The sequence below is a fragment of the Mustelus asterias genome, chromosome 15 (assembly GCF_964213995.1).
Source record: "Mustelus asterias chromosome 15, sMusAst1.hap1.1, whole genome shotgun sequence".
Classification (NCBI taxonomy): domain Eukaryota; kingdom Metazoa; phylum Chordata; class Chondrichthyes; order Carcharhiniformes; family Triakidae; genus Mustelus; species Mustelus asterias.
In genome coordinates, this window is record NC_135815.1 from 20,647,961 (window position 1) to 20,666,187 (window position 18,227).

At 42.2% G+C, this 18,227-nt stretch overlaps 1 protein-coding gene across 1 annotated transcript in view; it reads left to right on the forward strand.

Moving 5' to 3' along the window:
* fmn2b (formin 2b) overlaps positions 1–18,227 on the forward strand; it is a 415,410-nt gene that overhangs the window by 332,547 nt on the left and 64,636 nt on the right. The window contains exon 19 of the mRNA XM_078230648.1: positions 2,999–3,050. Coding sequence (XP_078086774.1) covers positions 2,999–3,050 — 52 coding nt within the window. The remainder of the gene's footprint in view (positions 1–2,998; positions 3,051–18,227) is intronic.

Here is an 18,227-nt window from a genome sequence, read left to right on the forward strand (position 1 = left end):
TGCACTCTAAACCTATCCGTGTATTCTGTTAGCCTTCCTAGTCTGTTCCTGCCTAATATGGTACTACTTCCTTAAGGACTCTCCAAGAGTCCCACTCCCTTCTGCATTTAACTTATCTATGCTGATGCCTTGACCCCCAGCATGTATGGTTTAAACTCTCAAACCATACTAGTGAGACGCACGCATATGCACCCCCACCACCACTTGGAACATTGGTTCCGATGCCATTGAAGTGCAACCCCATCCCCCTTGAAGGGCAACGGAGAGGCACAGTGGTTAACACTGCTGCCTCACAGTGCCAGGTGCCCGGATTCGATTCCTGGCTTGGGTGACTGTGCAGAGTTTGCACATTCTCCCTGTGTCTGTGAAGATTTCCTCCGGATGCTCCGGTTTCCTCCTACAGTCCAAAGATGTGCGGGTTAGGTGGATTGTCCCTGCTAAATTGCCCCTTAGTGTCAGGAGGATTAGAATGGTAAATATGTGGGGATAGGGCCCCGGTGGGATTGTTGTCGGTTCAGGCTCGATGGGCCGAATGGCCTCCTTCTGCACTGTAGGGATTCTATGAAATAATTTTGTCAATCTTCCATCAATCTTCCAACAATCATTCTGAACAATATTTCCTGCTTTTGAAACACACAATGCAGCTAAAGTTTAATGCAGAGGTGTATGAAGTGATGTTTTTTGTTGGGGGAATGAGGAAAGATAATATAGGAATGATGTAACTTCAGTTGGAATTCAGGAACAGAAAACATCTGAAGGTATCCAGGCAGTAAGACTTTGATGGCGTCAGGCGGAGTGAGAAAGCTGGTAAAAGCATGTGGGATCTTTGGCTTTAGTACTAACATGAACATAATATAAGTAAGGAAGGTATGCTAATTCTTTCACACACACTGATTAGACTGCTGTAATGATGCATGCTCACAGACCTCATGAGGAACACAAAAGGTATTTATTAACAAGGAAAAACTCTACAGAAACCGCAGTCCACCGACCGCCCCAGTCCCTACATGTCTTCGGACTGCCTTTTGCCCCATTGAGGGCTTCACCCCTTGGGGTGATTACCCACTCTCAGTCCAGTTGGTCCCTCAAGCCAAATGACCCTCTTCTGCTGTGTTGCCCTTAAAGGGACAATCACCACAGCCTCAGTTGGACTTTTCTGTTCAATCCTGGGAACCTTACTTTTGGAAGGTCTTTCGGGAAACCGCAGAGGAGATTTTACTAAAATGGCAATCAGGGGTGAAAGACTTCATAACGTAAGAACTGGGAGCAGGAGTAGGCCATCTGGTCCCTCGAGCCTGCTCTGCCATTCAATAAGATCATGGCTGATCTTTTCGTGGACTTGGCTCCACTTACCCACCCACTCACCATAACCCTTAATTCCTTTACTGTTCAAAAATCTAACTATCTTTGCCTTAAAAACAGTCAAGGAGGTAGCCTCAACTGTTTCACTGGGCAGGGAATTCCACAGAATCACAACCCTTTGGGTGAAGAAGTTCCTCCTCAACTCAGTCCTAAATCTGCTCCCCCTTATTTTGAGGCTATGCCCCCTAGTTCTAGTTTCACCTGTCAGTGGAAACAACCCCCCTGCTTCTATCTTATCTCTTCCCTTCATAATTTTATGTTTCTGTAAGAACCCCCCTCATTCTTCTGAATTCCAGTGAGTATAGTCCCAATCTACTCAGTCTCTCCTCATAAGCCAAACCTCTCAGCTCCCGAATCTACCAAGTGAATCTCTTTTGCAACCACATTCTATGGAAATACTCGAGAACCTGTTTATGGTCTTCTTTCGCTAGACCAGAGAAGATAAATGGATGATTTTGAGTAACCTATTTTGCTCATTCAGTAACAAATACAATTGTCCCTTAGCTCCCCATTGAGAATAAGATGACTTTATTCAGGGATGCGTTTAAGACCATCAGCAACTTATAAAAGATTCCCCACTGTGCAGAAGTTAATGGAGATGTTTTCTTTCTATCCTGCCTGCGCAAGAGGAAATGGGACAACTATTAGCAATGAACTTCCATCCTGAGGCATCACTGTTATGATACGCCTACCAGATGCAGATCTGGGAATAAACATTTTTTTCCGCTGTTTGCTGTCACCATTGATTTTTTCCAAAAAGCATGAAATGCATAACTGGAAAATGTTTGATTCCAAGGGTGAATTCTCTGCTAAGGACAAAAGCTGTCCTTGCAGTGTTCAACTAGCCATTTGGTTCTGAATTCTGAGCAGTTTTACACAAAAGTTACTTTCTGCTAGTATGAGACTGCCCCAAATGGTTTTGACTTTGGATCTTTCTAGGCATCAAAGAAGCAAGAAACTCTCATCATATTTGTCTGGGCAGCTTTGAAACCTGGGACTCAAATGTTGTATGATAATGCACCCAAATGAGTACAATTTGACAAAGATTGATGGGATAAAATAAAGCCCAGTTTGACATTCCATTTGTGATTTGTTTTCTTGGTATTGAAAGGAATTGATATTTCTTGGAAAACAGTACAATTCTAGGATAACCTTTATTCAAACTTCCAGTACTGTACTGAAGTATTAATTGCTCAGTGACCAGCAGAAGCATCCAACAAATGTTTTCTATTGGCTTTCTGAAGAGCTCCCCAAATGTAATATAGGTTGGGATTTTCCGGCCGCGCTCAACCTGAAACCGGAAAATCCCACCCGAGGTCAACAGACCTATCCATGGTCCACCCTTCATCTGCTGCGATTCCCAAGGCAGGAGGAGAAATTTGCCCTATAATGTCATATTTTGTACAGGGTATTTAAACTGTTACTTAATGATTAAGTTTCAAAAACTTCCAGGATCCAGGGCAGGCAAGCTTGTTTCCTCCCCCTCTGTGATCTTATTTGAGCCAAAGTTGACTTCAATTTAATTTTCAAAATTAGGCTGAAAGTAACATCAGATTTATTTAATTGCTCGAGTTTGAAAGTATTTAGAATTGGCTTCTGACCATGTTATTAATTGCTGCCTCTTTTTGATTCACAGCAAAGATTGATCAAGAATCCAAGGAAACTTTCTTGTCCAGAACTCATAAAAGGTAATTTTTCTTTCCCCAACTTCTGGTAAAACAGTACAAATCTCCTTGGGTAAGCAATATATTTTCTGATGGTGTGTTCAAAAACTGCTGCAGGATATACAAATGAACTGATATCTGGAAAGGCATGCTGTTATCAATGAGTGCAAATTAGCTGATGTTGGTTTTTGCCAAGGTTGACATAGGTCTGCAGGTGTAAAGGATCAGGGAGACTATTCTTTTCCCATATCGCTTATTGTACATCAGACATGCAAAATGAAATTTTTGTCTTGTACATCCAAGATTTGCTAATTGCTTTCAAGATCGTATCAACTTTTAGTTCAAACACTGCTGCTGTTTATCTTGGAAGACTTGGCCGTTGATGGCAACATTCCCGAACATGGTAATATCGTACTTCAATGAATGAGAGTCGGGATGAAACTTAGTTTGTTTTGTTTTCGTCTTAATTGAACTGCACATAAAAAGACTGAGGATGGGCATGTCAAGTGACGTTGAAGTGTTCAGGTAGTCTGTTTTCTTTCCTTTTACCTAGCCCTCTTGAGTTTCTTTGGGCAAAATTTTCCAGTCCCACCCACCATGGGAATTGTAGCAAGAGAAGGTGTTACAGGCTAATAGGCTGGAGGAAATAGATGTTCGGAGGGAGGATGTCCTGGCAGTTTTGAATAAACTGAAGGTCGATACGTCCCCTGGGCCTGATGAAATATATCCTAGGATTCTTTGGGAGGCAAGGGATGAGATTGCAGAGCCTTTGGCTTTGATCTTTGGGTCCTCACTGTCCACGGGGATGGTGCCAGAGGACTGGAGAGTGGCGAATGTTGTTCCTCTGTTTAAGAAAGGGAATAGAAATGACCCTGGTAATTATGGACCGGTTAGTCTTACTTCAGTGGTTGGTAAATTGATGGAAAAGGTCCTTGGGGATGGGATTTACGACCATTTAGAAAGATGCGGATTAATCCGGGATAGTCAGCACGGATTCGTGAAGGGCAAGTCGTACCTCACAAATTTGATTGAATTTTTTGAGGAGGTAACTAAGTGTGTTGATGAAGGTAGGGCAGTTGATGTCATATACATGGATTTTAGTACGGTGTTTGATAAGGTCCCCCATGGTCGGCTTATGATGAAAATGAGGAGGTGTGGGATAGAGGGAAAGTTGGCCGATTGGATAGGTAACTGGTTGTCTGATCGAAGACAGGGTGGTGGTGGATGGAAAATTTTCGGATTGGAGGCAGGTTGCTAGCGGAGTGCCACAGGCTTGGTCCTCTGCTCTGTGATTTTTATTAATGACTTAGAGGAGGGGGCTGAAGGGTGGATCAGTAAATTTGCTGATGACACCAAGATTGGTGGAGTAGTGGATGAGGTGGAGGGCTGTTGTAGGCTGCAAAGAGACATAGATAGGATGCAAAGCTGGGCTGAAAAATGGCAAATGGAGTTTAACCCTGAAAAATGTGAGGTGATTCATTTTGGTAGGACTAATTTAAATGTGGATTACAGGGTCAAAGGTAGGGTTCTGAAGACTGTGGAGGAACTGAGAGATCTTGGGGTCCATATCCACAGATCTCTAAAGGTTGCCACTCAAGTGGATAGAGCTGTGAAGAAGGCCTATAGTGTGTTAGCTTTTATTAACAGGTGGTTGGAGTTTAAGAGCCGTGGGGTTATGCTGCAACTGTACAGGACCTTGGTGAGACCACATTTGGAATATTGTGTGCAGTTCTGGTCACCTCACTATAAGAAGGATGTGGAAGCGCTGGAAAGAGTGCAGACAAGATTTACCAGGATGCTGCCTGGTTTGGAGGGTAGGTCTTATGAGGAAAGGTTGAGGGAGCTAGGGCTGTTCTCTCGAGCGGAGGAGGCTGAGGGGAGACTTAATAGAGGTTTATAAAATGATGAAGGGGATAGATAGAGTGAACGTTCAAAGACTATTTCCTCGGGTGGATGGAGCTATTACAAGGGGGCATAACTATAGGGTTCATGGTGGGAGATATAGGAAGGATATCAGAGGTAGGTTCTTTACGCAGAGAGTGGTTGGGGTGTGGAATGGACGGCCTGCAGTGATAGTGGAGTCAGACACTTTAGGAACATTTAAGCGGTTATTGGATAGGCACATGGAGCACACCAGGATGATAGGGAGTGGGATAGCTTGATCTTGGTTTCAGATAAAGCTCGGCACAACATCGTGGGCCGAAGGGCCTGTTCTGTGCTGTACTGTTCTATGTTCTAAGCAGGACACAGACCATGCAAAGGTCCATTGATCTTGGGTGGGATTTTCCGATATTAAGGCGAGCGCGGCCGGAAAACCCTGTGCTTTGTTTCTCTCTTCACTTTGCATTGTGCTAACGTGCCACAAATGCTGGCAGCCTTCTCATATCTCTTGCAAATGTTTTTTTTTACTCGGTGTATACAGTGGCATGTAACTCAGCAATTGGCCGTGGAGACTTAATTTCCAATCCCAATTTATTTTTGATCTGATGTCCGCTTTCCCATAGCGGAAGATGAATGTGATCGCTGGCCACTACACAAGCTGACATGTGTTCATTTGAGTATGCACCAAAGCTGTGATGTAGACCCTCTCCGGTCTGTTTCACTCAATGTACAAGGTTTTTGCACATTGAATCCTTCTAAACCCATATGCAACCAGTTTAAAGTTGAAGTGAATTGCAGGAATGAACTAAGGCTGAAGTGATTGATTGCATTTATTGCATAGCTGGTACTGAAGATGCATCCTCTGTCAATTAAATTTTATGGTGAGCTCCGTCTAATAAACGAATAGGTTTTGTGTTCCATACCAGGTTCTTGAGAGTTCTTTTTCCTCCTCACTAACCAATCTGTTTCCCCCACCCACCCCCAATCTCCTTGGAGTGCAGACATCTTTTGGTACTTTGCTCAAGTGGCCGTTAGCCATTTGAGTGCTGGCAGACTATTTAACCTTGCCAAGGAGGAGGGAATGCATTGCAGCTCAGCCTGACCCTGCATTTCCCTACATGTACATTCAGGCAGAGGTTTTGAAAGTGCTTGAAAGTGTTACTGTCCTGGTGGTTTTATTTTTCTTTACCCTAACAAGGAGCAGAGTCTGGGACACCGTCTCAGAATAAGGGGCAGGTCATTTAGGACTGGGATGAAGAGAAATTTCCACCCTCGGGGTGGTGAATCTGTGGAATTTTTACGCCAGAGGGATGTGGAGACTGAGTTATTGAGTAAGTTCAAGACTAAGATCGACGGATTTCTACATCTTAAAAACAAGAAGGGATACAGCGTAAGTGCAGGCAATTGACATTGAAGTAGAAGATCAGCCATGATCTCATTTAGATAGCAGAGAGGGCTCGAAGGGCTGAATGGCCTACTCCTGCCATTTCTTAGTTCTTGGCCTTGAAATACATCAACTGATTTCTCTCATGCCTTTCACAATTTTGAGAAACAACTAATTCAGCAGAAACTAGGGATTCGGTACAGGATGTTTGCATTAAGCTATTAGTTGGAGGATCGGTGCAATTTACAAAATTAAGACAGAATGTTGATGGGGTATCTCAACATCCTAAGAAAATAGTCCTGCTCCTTATGATCATGCAGTGTCTTCAGTCTGCAAGATTCTAGTTGAGTAGTTACAAGTTTGATAGCAACATGCAAACAATCTTGCAAATATGGACTGCCTTCTATGATGCCCCAATGCATGGTGCATCCAAGGAAGAACTTTTAAAGTGTAGTCACCAATATAGTGTAGAGACATGCAGCAACTAACAATTTATTTCCATGATGGTAAAGGGGGGGGATGAATATTGGCCATGACACTGGGGAGAAATTCCATGCTTTTCCTTGAATAATGCCATGAGGTCTTTAATGTTCACCCAGTGACAGGGTCTTGGTTAAAAGGGTTCTCCAAAAGACAGTATCTCCAACAACAGAGATTGTGGGTTCAAGCCCCTGGAAGTGGGCTTGATCTCTCAATCTTCTGACTCATTTGCGACTGTACCATTGAGCCAATGCTTGACACCATGTAATGGCCTCCATGGGCAAGGTGCTGGTTGGCATTAAGTGAGCAGGGCAAATTGCAAAGTGGCTGCTGCGTGTGCATTAGTTGCCTTTGCGTTAATTTGATTTATTATTGTTACATTAATATACAGTGAAAAGTATTATTTTTTGCGGACTATACAAAGTATACCATTCATAGAGTACATAGGGGACTAGGAAATACGAGGGTGCAGTGCTACAGTCATAGCTAGGGTGTAGAGAAAGATGAACTTAATATAAGGTAGATCCATTCAAAAATCTGATGGCGACCGGGACGAAGCTCTTCTTGAGTTGGTTGGTACGTGACCTCAGACTTTTGTATTTTCTTTCCCCGATTGAAGACAAGTGTGTGTGTGTGTGTGTGTGTGTGTCTGAGCTGTGTGGGATCCTTGGTTATGCTGGCTACTTTTCCGAGGCAGCGGGAAGTGTGGATGGAGTGAATCGGTGGGAGGCTGGTTTGTGTGATGGACTGGGCTACGTTTACAACTCTTTGTAATTTCTTGCAGTCTTGATCAAATGAGATGCCTTGAGATGAGGGACAAGACGGTGGGGGGGATGTAGCAAGGAAAAGTTTTAAGAAAATACAATAGCTGTGTGAATAGTGGAGAGGACGGCAGAGAAAGACTGAGACACTGAGCAGGGCTAATTAGAGTGAGCCTCCAAAAGAAATTTGTACTTTGTATGCTGTAGCATAGACAGTTCAAACAGAATGAATACATGAAATGGCTGGGTTAAAAATCAGATAACAATGATAGATCAGCCGGCAGCTGTCCTACTGGCTCCATGGTTAATATGCTGAAGATTTATCACAAATGTTTTGTATGGCTCCATTACAATAAGAAGGAGATCAGGCAAACTAGATGGGTACAACAGTGGTGATTCTTTTTAGCTGTTTTTCTTTGTTTGATGTCGGGAAGGGGGAAACTTTTATGTATTTTAGAAAGGAAGGTTTTATGGGACGAAGCAAGATTTCGTTTTCAAAAAAAGAAGCACAATTATCAAGTACAGAGTGCCATCGAGTCCTACGTAACATGTTATTTTGTATATAATAGAGCCAGAATGATCAAGGACAACAACCGCAGCTCATTAATGCAGGTCACTCACTGCAGTAAAATGTTAATTTATATTCCTCTTATCACTGCCCCCACACACCATTCAAAGTTTGGCATCCAGATTAAATTTGGAACAAAGCTGTTCTGATTTTGGAAGGCAGTGATTTTTTTTTTCTATTGGGACACAGCAACTGATAATTCTCAAAGTTTATTTTCCACAAATTCTCTCTGGTAAATGGTTAGAATATTCAAATAGAGAACGTAGGAGGCCATCGGACCATGAATAGCAGTGCAGCTTGGAGCTGAAGCCAAATAGGGATCATATAATGTTGACATCAAGGGCTAGATTTTGGCAATCAAGGTGGGAGCTTGAGTTTGGAATTTTCCAAAGTCGCCAAACCTACCTCATTCGGAAGTACCCTGGAATGTGTAATTTTCACTCTGGGGGATGGGGGCGCAATGGAGTTGGGCCCATAATATACATTAATAACTTGGATTTGGGAGTACAGGACATAATTTTGTAATTTATAGATGATACGAAATGTGGAGGTGCCATAACTATTGAGAAAAATAATAGCAAGAGTTGGGGAAGCTGTAGACAGACTGGCGGAATGGTCAGACACGTGGCTGATGGAATGCAATGCTGTTAACTGAGGGGCAGTACAAGTTTAAAGGGGACGCAAGTAGAGACACTTGGGAGCGATTGTGCATAAATATTTGAAGGTGGCAGGAAAGGATAACTAAGCTCGTGATTAGGCACGTACAGTTCTGGCCCTTATGAATAGCAGCACAGAGTACAAAAGCCAGGACGTTGAGCTAAACCTCTATAGAATACTCATTCAGCCCCAGTTAGAGTATTGTGCCCAGCACAAGCCACCACGCTTCATGAAAGGAGTGCAGGTTTTGGAGAGGCTGCAGAATAAATTTTGCTGCAATGTCTCCTGGAATGAGAGATTAGAGTTACTTATACTGGAAAAGCTGGGGGGGAATTTCCCCTTGGAGCAGAAAGGCAAAGAATTTTGATAGAGGTGTTTAAAGCCATGTAGGATTTAGATAAAGTAAGTAAAGAGAAACACTGCTTCCAATAATTGTAGGGTAGATAACCAGTCCCACGAATTTACTGTTGGCAAGTGCACTAGACATATAGTTTAGATTTAGAATGCACTGCCTGATAGGATCCTAGTGGATAAAAATTCAATAGTAGCCTTCAAAAGGGAATGTTGTGATGCACTATTCTATGGTTCTACCAATGTAGAATTATAAAAACTCTTCCTCTTACAGGATAGTGTAAGATATGCTATGTTTATACTTCATTCTCCTTCAGTGCATCAGAAAAAAGGACTAAATTTGCGGCAATTCAGACATGGCCTTTTACTCCTTTTGATTTGTTTTCTTAATTACCTTTCTCACTTGCATCACATTGCCTTTGCTGCAAGGCAGTGTGCATTACACATAATGATCGTCTAAAATCTAAATGTTTGTTTGTAAGGCGGGAAAGAATTCAGTGGAGAACAATCACTCCGCTGACAAACTCTTCTTGCAAAGTATATCGTAACTTGCCATTTGAATTTCTGTTTTCATGCTGGCTGCAAGTTTTCCTTTATGTTAGAGAGTAATTATATGATAATTAGCTACACATTGAACTCGTGTTTCAGATCAATTCTGCTTTGAACTTTGACCAAAGTGCTGTGCTGAAAATGAGAACTAATAAGGTTTGATGGTTGGTGAGATTTAAGCAGCGATTAGGATGGCCAAAAGAAAAAAAATCAAATTACCTAAAATTGTTTTTTAACAAATCCCTTTGAAAGGTTATTAAAGAGCAGCAGATTAGATTTCTCCTTGTGACTCAGACCTTGTAAGACTGTTTTATGTTAGTTTTCGTGTGTAGTGTAAACACTGAAGAAAGGCAATGTTTCTCCTTTAAATAAGGCGACAGAAGCAAAGAAAAATTTCACTATATTGTGAATCACCTTTTTGTTATCCTTACTGGTACACATAATGTTTGCTTAAGAATTAAGTTTTATTGTAAATCACTTTGGTATGGTAACATCTTAGAAAATAAATGTAGGTTGTTTAAACAAAGTTAACACACAATAATTATAGTTAAGGAGGTCCTCCATATTTTTTATCTCAAGAATGTGGGCATCACTAGCATTTATTAGCCATACCTAGTTATCCTGCAAATGTGAGACTACGTTGCCACCTTGAACTGCAGTCAATTTTTGTATCACTCTCATAAAACCCAACTTTTTATTTCCAGACCTTTTTTAAATTGATTGCAAATTCTCAACCTGCCATGATTAGGGTTTGAACTTGCTTTTTCTGGATTGCGAGTCATAGAGATTTACAGCATGGAAACAGGCCCTTCGGCCCAACTTGTCCGTGCCACCCCTTAATTTTAAACCCCTAAGCTAGTCCCAATTGCCCGCATTTGGCCCATCTAGTAATGGAAACCATAGAAACCCTACAGTCCAGTAGGAGGCCGTTCGGCCCATCGAGTCTGTACTGACAATAATCCCACCTAGGCCCTATCCCCGTTAACCTACGCATCCCGGGTCACTAAGGGGCAATTTAGTATGGCCAATGCACCAAACCCGCACATCTTTGTACTGTGGGAGGAAGCCGGAGCATTCAGTGGAAACCCATGCAGACACAGGGAGAACGTGCAAACTCCACACAGACAGTGACCCAAGCCAGGAATCGAACCCAGGTCCCTGGAGTTGTGAGTTGGCAGTGCTAACCACTGTTCCACTGTGCTGCCCAATCTAACAATTCTAATCTAACATTTGTACTGTACTCCTTGCATTCATCTACCCAAAGAAAATCATGGAAATAATATAGCAGAGAAGGAGCTATATTAATTCATCCCATTGTGCCCTTGCCAGCTCTTCATGTAGGGTAATCTAATTAATCCCGTTCCCCTATTCTTACACCAATGTTCTGTCACTATTTTCTCCAAGTATTTATACGTTCCCTTTTCAAAATGTCTATTGAACCTGCTTCCGCCATCGTTTCAGGCAGTACATACCAGAGCGCTCATACTCGGTGTAAAGACGGTTTCCTCACATCACCTCTGGTTCTTTTCTCATCACCTTAAATCTGTGACCTCCGATTACCAACCTTTCTGTCACTAGTTTCTCCCTATTTACTGTAAAGTCATTCAAAATTTTTGACACCCCTATCAAGAACTCCTCTTGACCTACTTTGCTTTAAGGACAGCAACCCTGCCATCTCCAGTGTCTCCCCTAAAGTCCCTCATCCCTGGTATGATTCTGGTAGAACTCCTCTGCACATTCTCCAAAGCCTTGATCTCCTCCTTAATGCATGGTGCCCAGAATTAAAGGCAATATTCAACTGATGCCAAAGCAGTGCTTTTGGCGGGCTGAGCAACTTCCCTTGTTTTTGTACACTCTACCTTTATTTATAAAACCAAATGTGTTTCGAGAAACCTTCTCAACTTGTGCTATCTTCAAACAGTCATGTACACCCCAAGTTTCAATTTCTGCACAATTCTTCAAAATTGTGCAATTTAATTTATATTGTATCACCACACTTCAGTAAATTTTAACCGTCCATTTGCTAGTCTATGTACTCGTGAAGATTGTTACCATCCCCCCCATGGTTTCCTACATTTTTCAAGTTTTGAGTGATTTACCAACTTTGGAATAGTGTCCAGTTGAACATGAAATAGTGTGCTGATTCCAATACCCAACCTCTGGAGAACTCCTCTGTGTATCTCCAGTCTGAAAAGCAACTATTACCAACCTAAACTCAGGAAACACAAATGTGAAATGGTTTGGGTGGAGATGAGGAACAGTAAAGGCAAGAAGTTATGTGGACAGCTCTTGATGATAACCACATGATAGGGTGGAGCATAATGGAAGAAATAATGGGGGCTTATCAGAAAGGCACACCAATAATCGTGGGTGACTTTAATCTACATATAGACTGGAAAAGACAGATCATAGAAACCCTACAGTACAGAAGGAAGCAATTCGGCCCATCGCGTCTGTACCGACCACAATCCCACCAAGGCCCTATTCCTGTAACCCCACATATTTACCCTGCTAATCCCCTAGGGTCAATTTGGCATGGCCAATCAACTTAACCCACACATCTTTGGACTATGGGAGGAAACAGGAGCACCCGGAGGAAACCCATGCAGACACGGGAAGAAAGTGCAAACTCCACACTGTCAGTGACCCGAGAGTGGAATTGAACCTGGGACCCTGGTGCTGTGAGGAAGCAGTGCTAACCACAAGTGCCACTGTGCTGCCCTAAAGTAATCTGGTTGAGGAGTTCATAGAATGTCTCTGGGATCATTTCTTAGAACAGCATGATCTGGAGTCAAGCAGAGAGCAGGCTATACTAGACCTGACAATGTGCAACACAATAGAATTAATTAATGATCTCATAGCGAAGGCACTCCGAAGTAGCAGCAACCATTCTATGATTGAACTTTACATTCAGTTTGAGGGTGGGAAGAGTGGATCTCCATTATAATCCCACAGTTGAATTAAAAGTAATTCTGGGTTAACTTTTTAATAGCTTGTAACAATCTTGTATGCCTCTTACAGTTACATCCCATGGACAAGCGCTTTCCAAGCTTCAATTCCCAAATCTTTCTGATCTCCCCATGTAACTCTGACCATTGACACTAGGGATCAACCTTGAGGTTATTCATTGCACTGCCTGAATATCTGTCATTTCTTAACAACCAAGTTGAATGCATTATTCGAGGCATTTTCTCACCGTCATAATATGGGTTCTTTCTGCTTCAGTGATGGTGGCTCATTGATGATGAGATCTTGAGACTAATATGTTTAAACATGATCCCTTTATTGGTAGCCTTTTAATGATTTACAGTTCCAAAGTATGGTCATGCACGGTGGTGCTCCACCACGCAGGCTAGCTGCTTACAGAATGTTGCTCGGAGACTAAAATGAAAACACCAAGAAGCCTCACAACACCAGGTTAACATCCAACAGGTTTATTTGGAATCGTGAGCTTTCGGAGTACTGCTCCTTCATCAGGTGACTCAGGTGACAGAATGAGTGATTAAAGAGTTGTGATTTATTCACTGTTGCTCTTGTATAATCTTCAGAGATTCTTCACCTCAATGTGCACAAAGAATTACTGTGGTTAAGGATGTTGTCACAACACTTTGAGTTTCAAATATCTCTATTGTTGTCATGAAGTTCAGTGCCAGGTGTCACACAACTCCAACCTCAGAACATGACCAACTGCACCAAAATGATAGGCTTTCCATTTCCAGTGTGACTATACAAAGGCCGTATCTATACCATATTGTCTACTAGCAACAGTTTTGTTGCAACCAAAAGTTATTCATCTTTTTAAAAACAAAACGTGCTGGAAAGACTCAACAGGCCAGGCAGCATCGCTGGAGAGAGGAATAGGGTTAACATTTCTGGTCTGTGACCTTTTATCAGAATTGGATAAAGTTTTGAAATGCAGTCGGTTTTGACTTGGTGCAAGGTTTGGGGAGGTTCAGAAGGGGAAGGTCTGTCTGAGGCTGGAAGGCAGGAGAGATTAAATGATGAGACAGTTTCATGTTACGACACCAAAGGGACAAGTAACATGAAGAAATGAAGAAAAGATGTGTGTAAAGGAGGTGTGAATGGTAGGATAGCTGCAGCCTGAATGCAAAGTGAAGGAAATGAGAGAGGGGGAAAAAAATGGAAAGCGGCACAAAACAAAAATGGAAAGAAGCGCAAAACAAATTGGGGGCAGTGATTATGATCTAAAGTTGCTGCACTCGAAAGGTTGTCAAGTGTCCACATGCAAGATGAGGTGCTGTTGCTAGAGCTTGCATTGTAACACTGCAGCAGGCCGTGGACAGAGAGACCAGAGTGGGAACAAGGTGGATATTTAAAATGATGAGTGTCCTTTTTTTTTCCCATTTGTTCGTGGGATCTGGGCATCGCTGGCTGGGTCAACATTTGTTGCCCATCCCTTGGTTTGCTCAGCCATTTCAGAAGGCAATTAAGAGTCCACCACATTGCTGTGGACCAGACCAGGTAAGGACAGCCAATTTCCTTCCTTAAAATACATTAGCGAACCAGTTGGGTTTTTACAGCAATCAACAAGGTTTCACAGTCATCGTTAGACTTTTCATTCCAGATTTTTATTGAATTCAAATTTCACTGTCTGCCATGGTGGGATTTGAACCGGGTCCCCAGAGCATTATCCTGAGTCTGGATTAATAGGCCAGCGAAAACTGTGCCACTGCCTCCTCTGGGAGCTCAGGGTCATGATTGCAGACTGAATGGTGGTGTTCCAGTTTGCATTTGGTCCAACATTTTGCTTTAATTTCATATTTCCAGTATCTACACTATTTTTAATTTTGTTCATCTTTTTGATATGGTGGTTGATTAAGAAGCAGGATTTAGGTAGCTCAAACTCTTAACTTTTTCATGTACATCCTCTGTTCCAACTTAGTGCATAGCTTTTCAAATTCCCTTTATTTTTCTGATTGTCCTTTCACTGCTATTTTTGTTAAGTACTGAAAAATCCGAAAGGCCTTTCCAATCTTTGATTGTGAAGATGTGGAGATGCCAGCGTGGATTGGGGCAGGCATGGTAAGAAGTCTCTCAACACCAGGTTAAAGTCCAACAAGTTTATTTGGAATCATGAGCTTTTGGAGCATTGCTCCTTCACCAGGTGAGTGGAGGTTCACTCACCTGATGAAGGAGCAGCACTCCGAAAGTTCGTGATTTCAAATAAACCTGTTGGACTTTAAACTGATGTTATGAGACTCCTTTCTTTGACTGTGAAGAATTAATTGAAAACTGGTGTTCTTTCCTGATTTTCTAATAATTCCACGCCATTCATCCTCTAAAGGACATAATCCATATGGAACAAAAAGGGGACGAAATTCAATTCAATAATGCTGTGTCAAGCGTTGCTGCTTATTTTACCTTGGAGGGGACAGGTTGTGCTGGACAAGCTCAGCAGGTCAGCATCTGCGGAGAGAGAAATCGAGTCAACGTTTCATGTCCAATGTGACTTCAGAACAGAATTTTGAGAATTTGTTATTGGGACAGATTGAGAAAAGAGTAGACTTCAAGACTAACATGAATTAACAATGCATTCCTAGGAAAGTAAATTGAGAGACATGTAGAGTTTTGCAGTCAAATGTGAATGAATGGTGCTAGTCGGTCATTAGACTTCCCTGAGACTTTGTGAGCTTCGACACTGGTACTTTGTGATCTGCCTTCTTGAACAGCTGTGGTAGTGAGCTGCCTTCTTGAGCAGCTGTTGTCCATGTGGTGTAGGTACATCCACAGTGCTGTTAGAGGGGGATTTCCTGGATTTTGACCTGGTGGCGGTGAAGGAATGGTGATATATTTCCAAGTAAGGATGTTGAATGGCCTGGAGGGGAACTTCCAGGTGGCGGTGTTTCCATGCATCTGCTGCCCTTGTCCTTCTAGATAGATCTCAACTGGGATATTGGGTTCATGTCACACTATTTGTAACTCCCACAGTTGCGTGGACCTGCAGAGTTTCACTGGCTGTCTTGTCTGGAGACAATACACATCCTTTTAGCCTGTCTTGATGCTCTCTCCACTCACATTGTTTCGTTTCTTAAAGACTTGATTAGTTGTAAGTATTCGCATTCCAACCATTATTCATGTAAATTGAGTCTGTGTCTTTATAAGCTCTGTTTGTGAACAGAATTCCCACTCACCTGAGGAAGGGGCTAAGAGCTCCGAAAGCTTGTGTGGCTTTTGCTACCAAATAAACCTGTTGGACTTTAACCTGGTGTTGTTAAACTTCTTACTTCTAGATTGTAGCAGTCGTAGGTTTGGAGGGTGCTGTCTCGGGAGACTTGGTGAGTTCCCGCAGTGCATCTTGTAGACGGTACACACTCCTGCCACACACTATTGGTGGTGGGGGGGGGCGGAGCCATAACAGCATTGTGATCTCTACAGGGCAAGTAGCACCTGTGTGAACAAGACGAACAAACATTAACATAACCATTCAGATTGAAGATTCCCTGCTGAGACCTGTAAAGTTTAAACCAGGGAGTGTAAGATTGAATTAATTATTCTATGTCAAATCACGTGCAGAAAAACAAGAGAGTTTTTTTTTAAATTCTGAATTACTCAAAATCTGGCAATTAAAATCTGATGGAATGTGATTTTACACCTATAGGAAAAAATGCATCGACAGTGATGGAAAGGTGGTTTGGTAATTAAATTTAACACGCTGTTAAAAATCCCCTTGCATTTGAATTGACAGGCTCCAACTTTCTCTGGCATGTTTAGTGGGTGTCTAATGGCAAAGAATCCAGAAACTTCATACCAATACACATATTTCATCCATGGGTCTATCAGCGAGATGCCAATGTAGCACAGCTTCGGAAGGAATGGGACGAACCGATTTCCACATCTGACAGTGATGCATTTGTTCGCGTGTTTGTCACAGCCGACGCAAGTTGCTGTCAAGTTTATTCTTTACTGAGTATTGATAACCACCTCATATGTCTGCCACAAAATCTCAGCCGTTGAAATGCCCAGTAGGTAGAGCTGACCTACAAAAATGGTTGGCTTTGTTGGACTGCCTAGTTAATTGCTTTGGCGAGGGGCAGATAATTTATCTCCAAAGATGTGCAGGTTGGGTCGATTGTCCCTTGGTGTTAGGAGGACAAGCAGGGCAAATATGTGGAGATACAGGAATAGGGGCTGGGAAGGATTGCGGTCGGTGCAGACTTGATGGGCCGAATGGCATCCTTCTGCGCTGTATGATTCTATAAGCCTCCAAAATTTCAAATTTCCTTTTACAGAATATCCTCATCGTATTGGTCACCTTGGGTTTATTAAATATTAAATTGACTTCAATGATGACCTATGAAAATTAAATGCCAACCAACTTGATAAAGTTGATGGGTAGAATTTGTCTTGGCTCACAGCACAATGTGCAGCATTGCAGTGTGTGCACATATTATACTTTTTTTTTCATTTATAGGATGCAGGCATCGCTGGCTGGGCCAGCATTTATTGCCCATCCCTAACTGCCCTTCATTTCATACATTGCTGTGGGTCTGGAGCCGCATATAGGCCAGACCAGGTAAGGATGGCAGATTTCCTTCCCTAAAGGACACTAGTGAACCAAATGGGCCTTTATGACAATCATGGTCGTCAGTTGACTTTTTAATTCCAGACTTTTATTGAAGTCAAATATCACCATCTGCCATGGTGGGATTTGAACCTGGCTTTCCAGATCTTGCCTGGGGTCTCTGGATTACTAGTCCACTGACAATACCACTGTGCCACCACCTCCCCACTGCATGTTTAACACAAGTCTTCCTTTATGGAATTGCATAAAGCTCTGAGATTTTTTGCTTTGGCTTCTCCAATTCGATTATTATCCCCACAGCATCTTATTTTCCTAAACAGTTCATATCTACCATTGATGTTCAGTAATATGTACCATTTATTTTGTCCAGTAATTTTGGATTTTGATCTAAATTACTTCTGCTAGCTCTCCTTTTGCTACTTTGCCCAGTTTTTTTACACACCTTCTTAGTACTGATTTTAGTGACCATCTTTTTTATTATTCATTCATGTGACATGTGCGTCACTGGCTTGGCCAGCATTGATTGCCCATCCCTAATTGCCCTTATTTGGTGGGCATTTAAGAGTCGACCACAATTCAATGGATCTCGAGTCACCTCTAAGCCAGACCAAGTAAGGATATCAAATTTCCCTGTCCAAAGGACATTCGCAAACCAGGTGGGTTTTTATAAAAATCAGCAATAGTTTTGTGGCCATCATTAGACTTTTCAACCCAGATTTATTTTGTTATTGGGTTCTAATTTCACCATCCACCATGATGGGTTTTGAACCCTGGTCCCCAGAGCACTACGCGGGTCCAGTTACTAATTACTGGCCACGAGTCCAGTAACAATACAACTTCTGCCACCACCACTGCTTAATATATAGCTATATATTTCTGAAGGAAAAATAAAATGGTGCTTTGTTCTAAACTTCATAATCCAATGCAGTAAGTGTTTGGCATAATGCGTTGAAGCACCTGTGTCCAGCGCCATAAAATGCTAGTATGTGGGTATACTTCACTCATCTAAAATCCTAATTTAACTGAT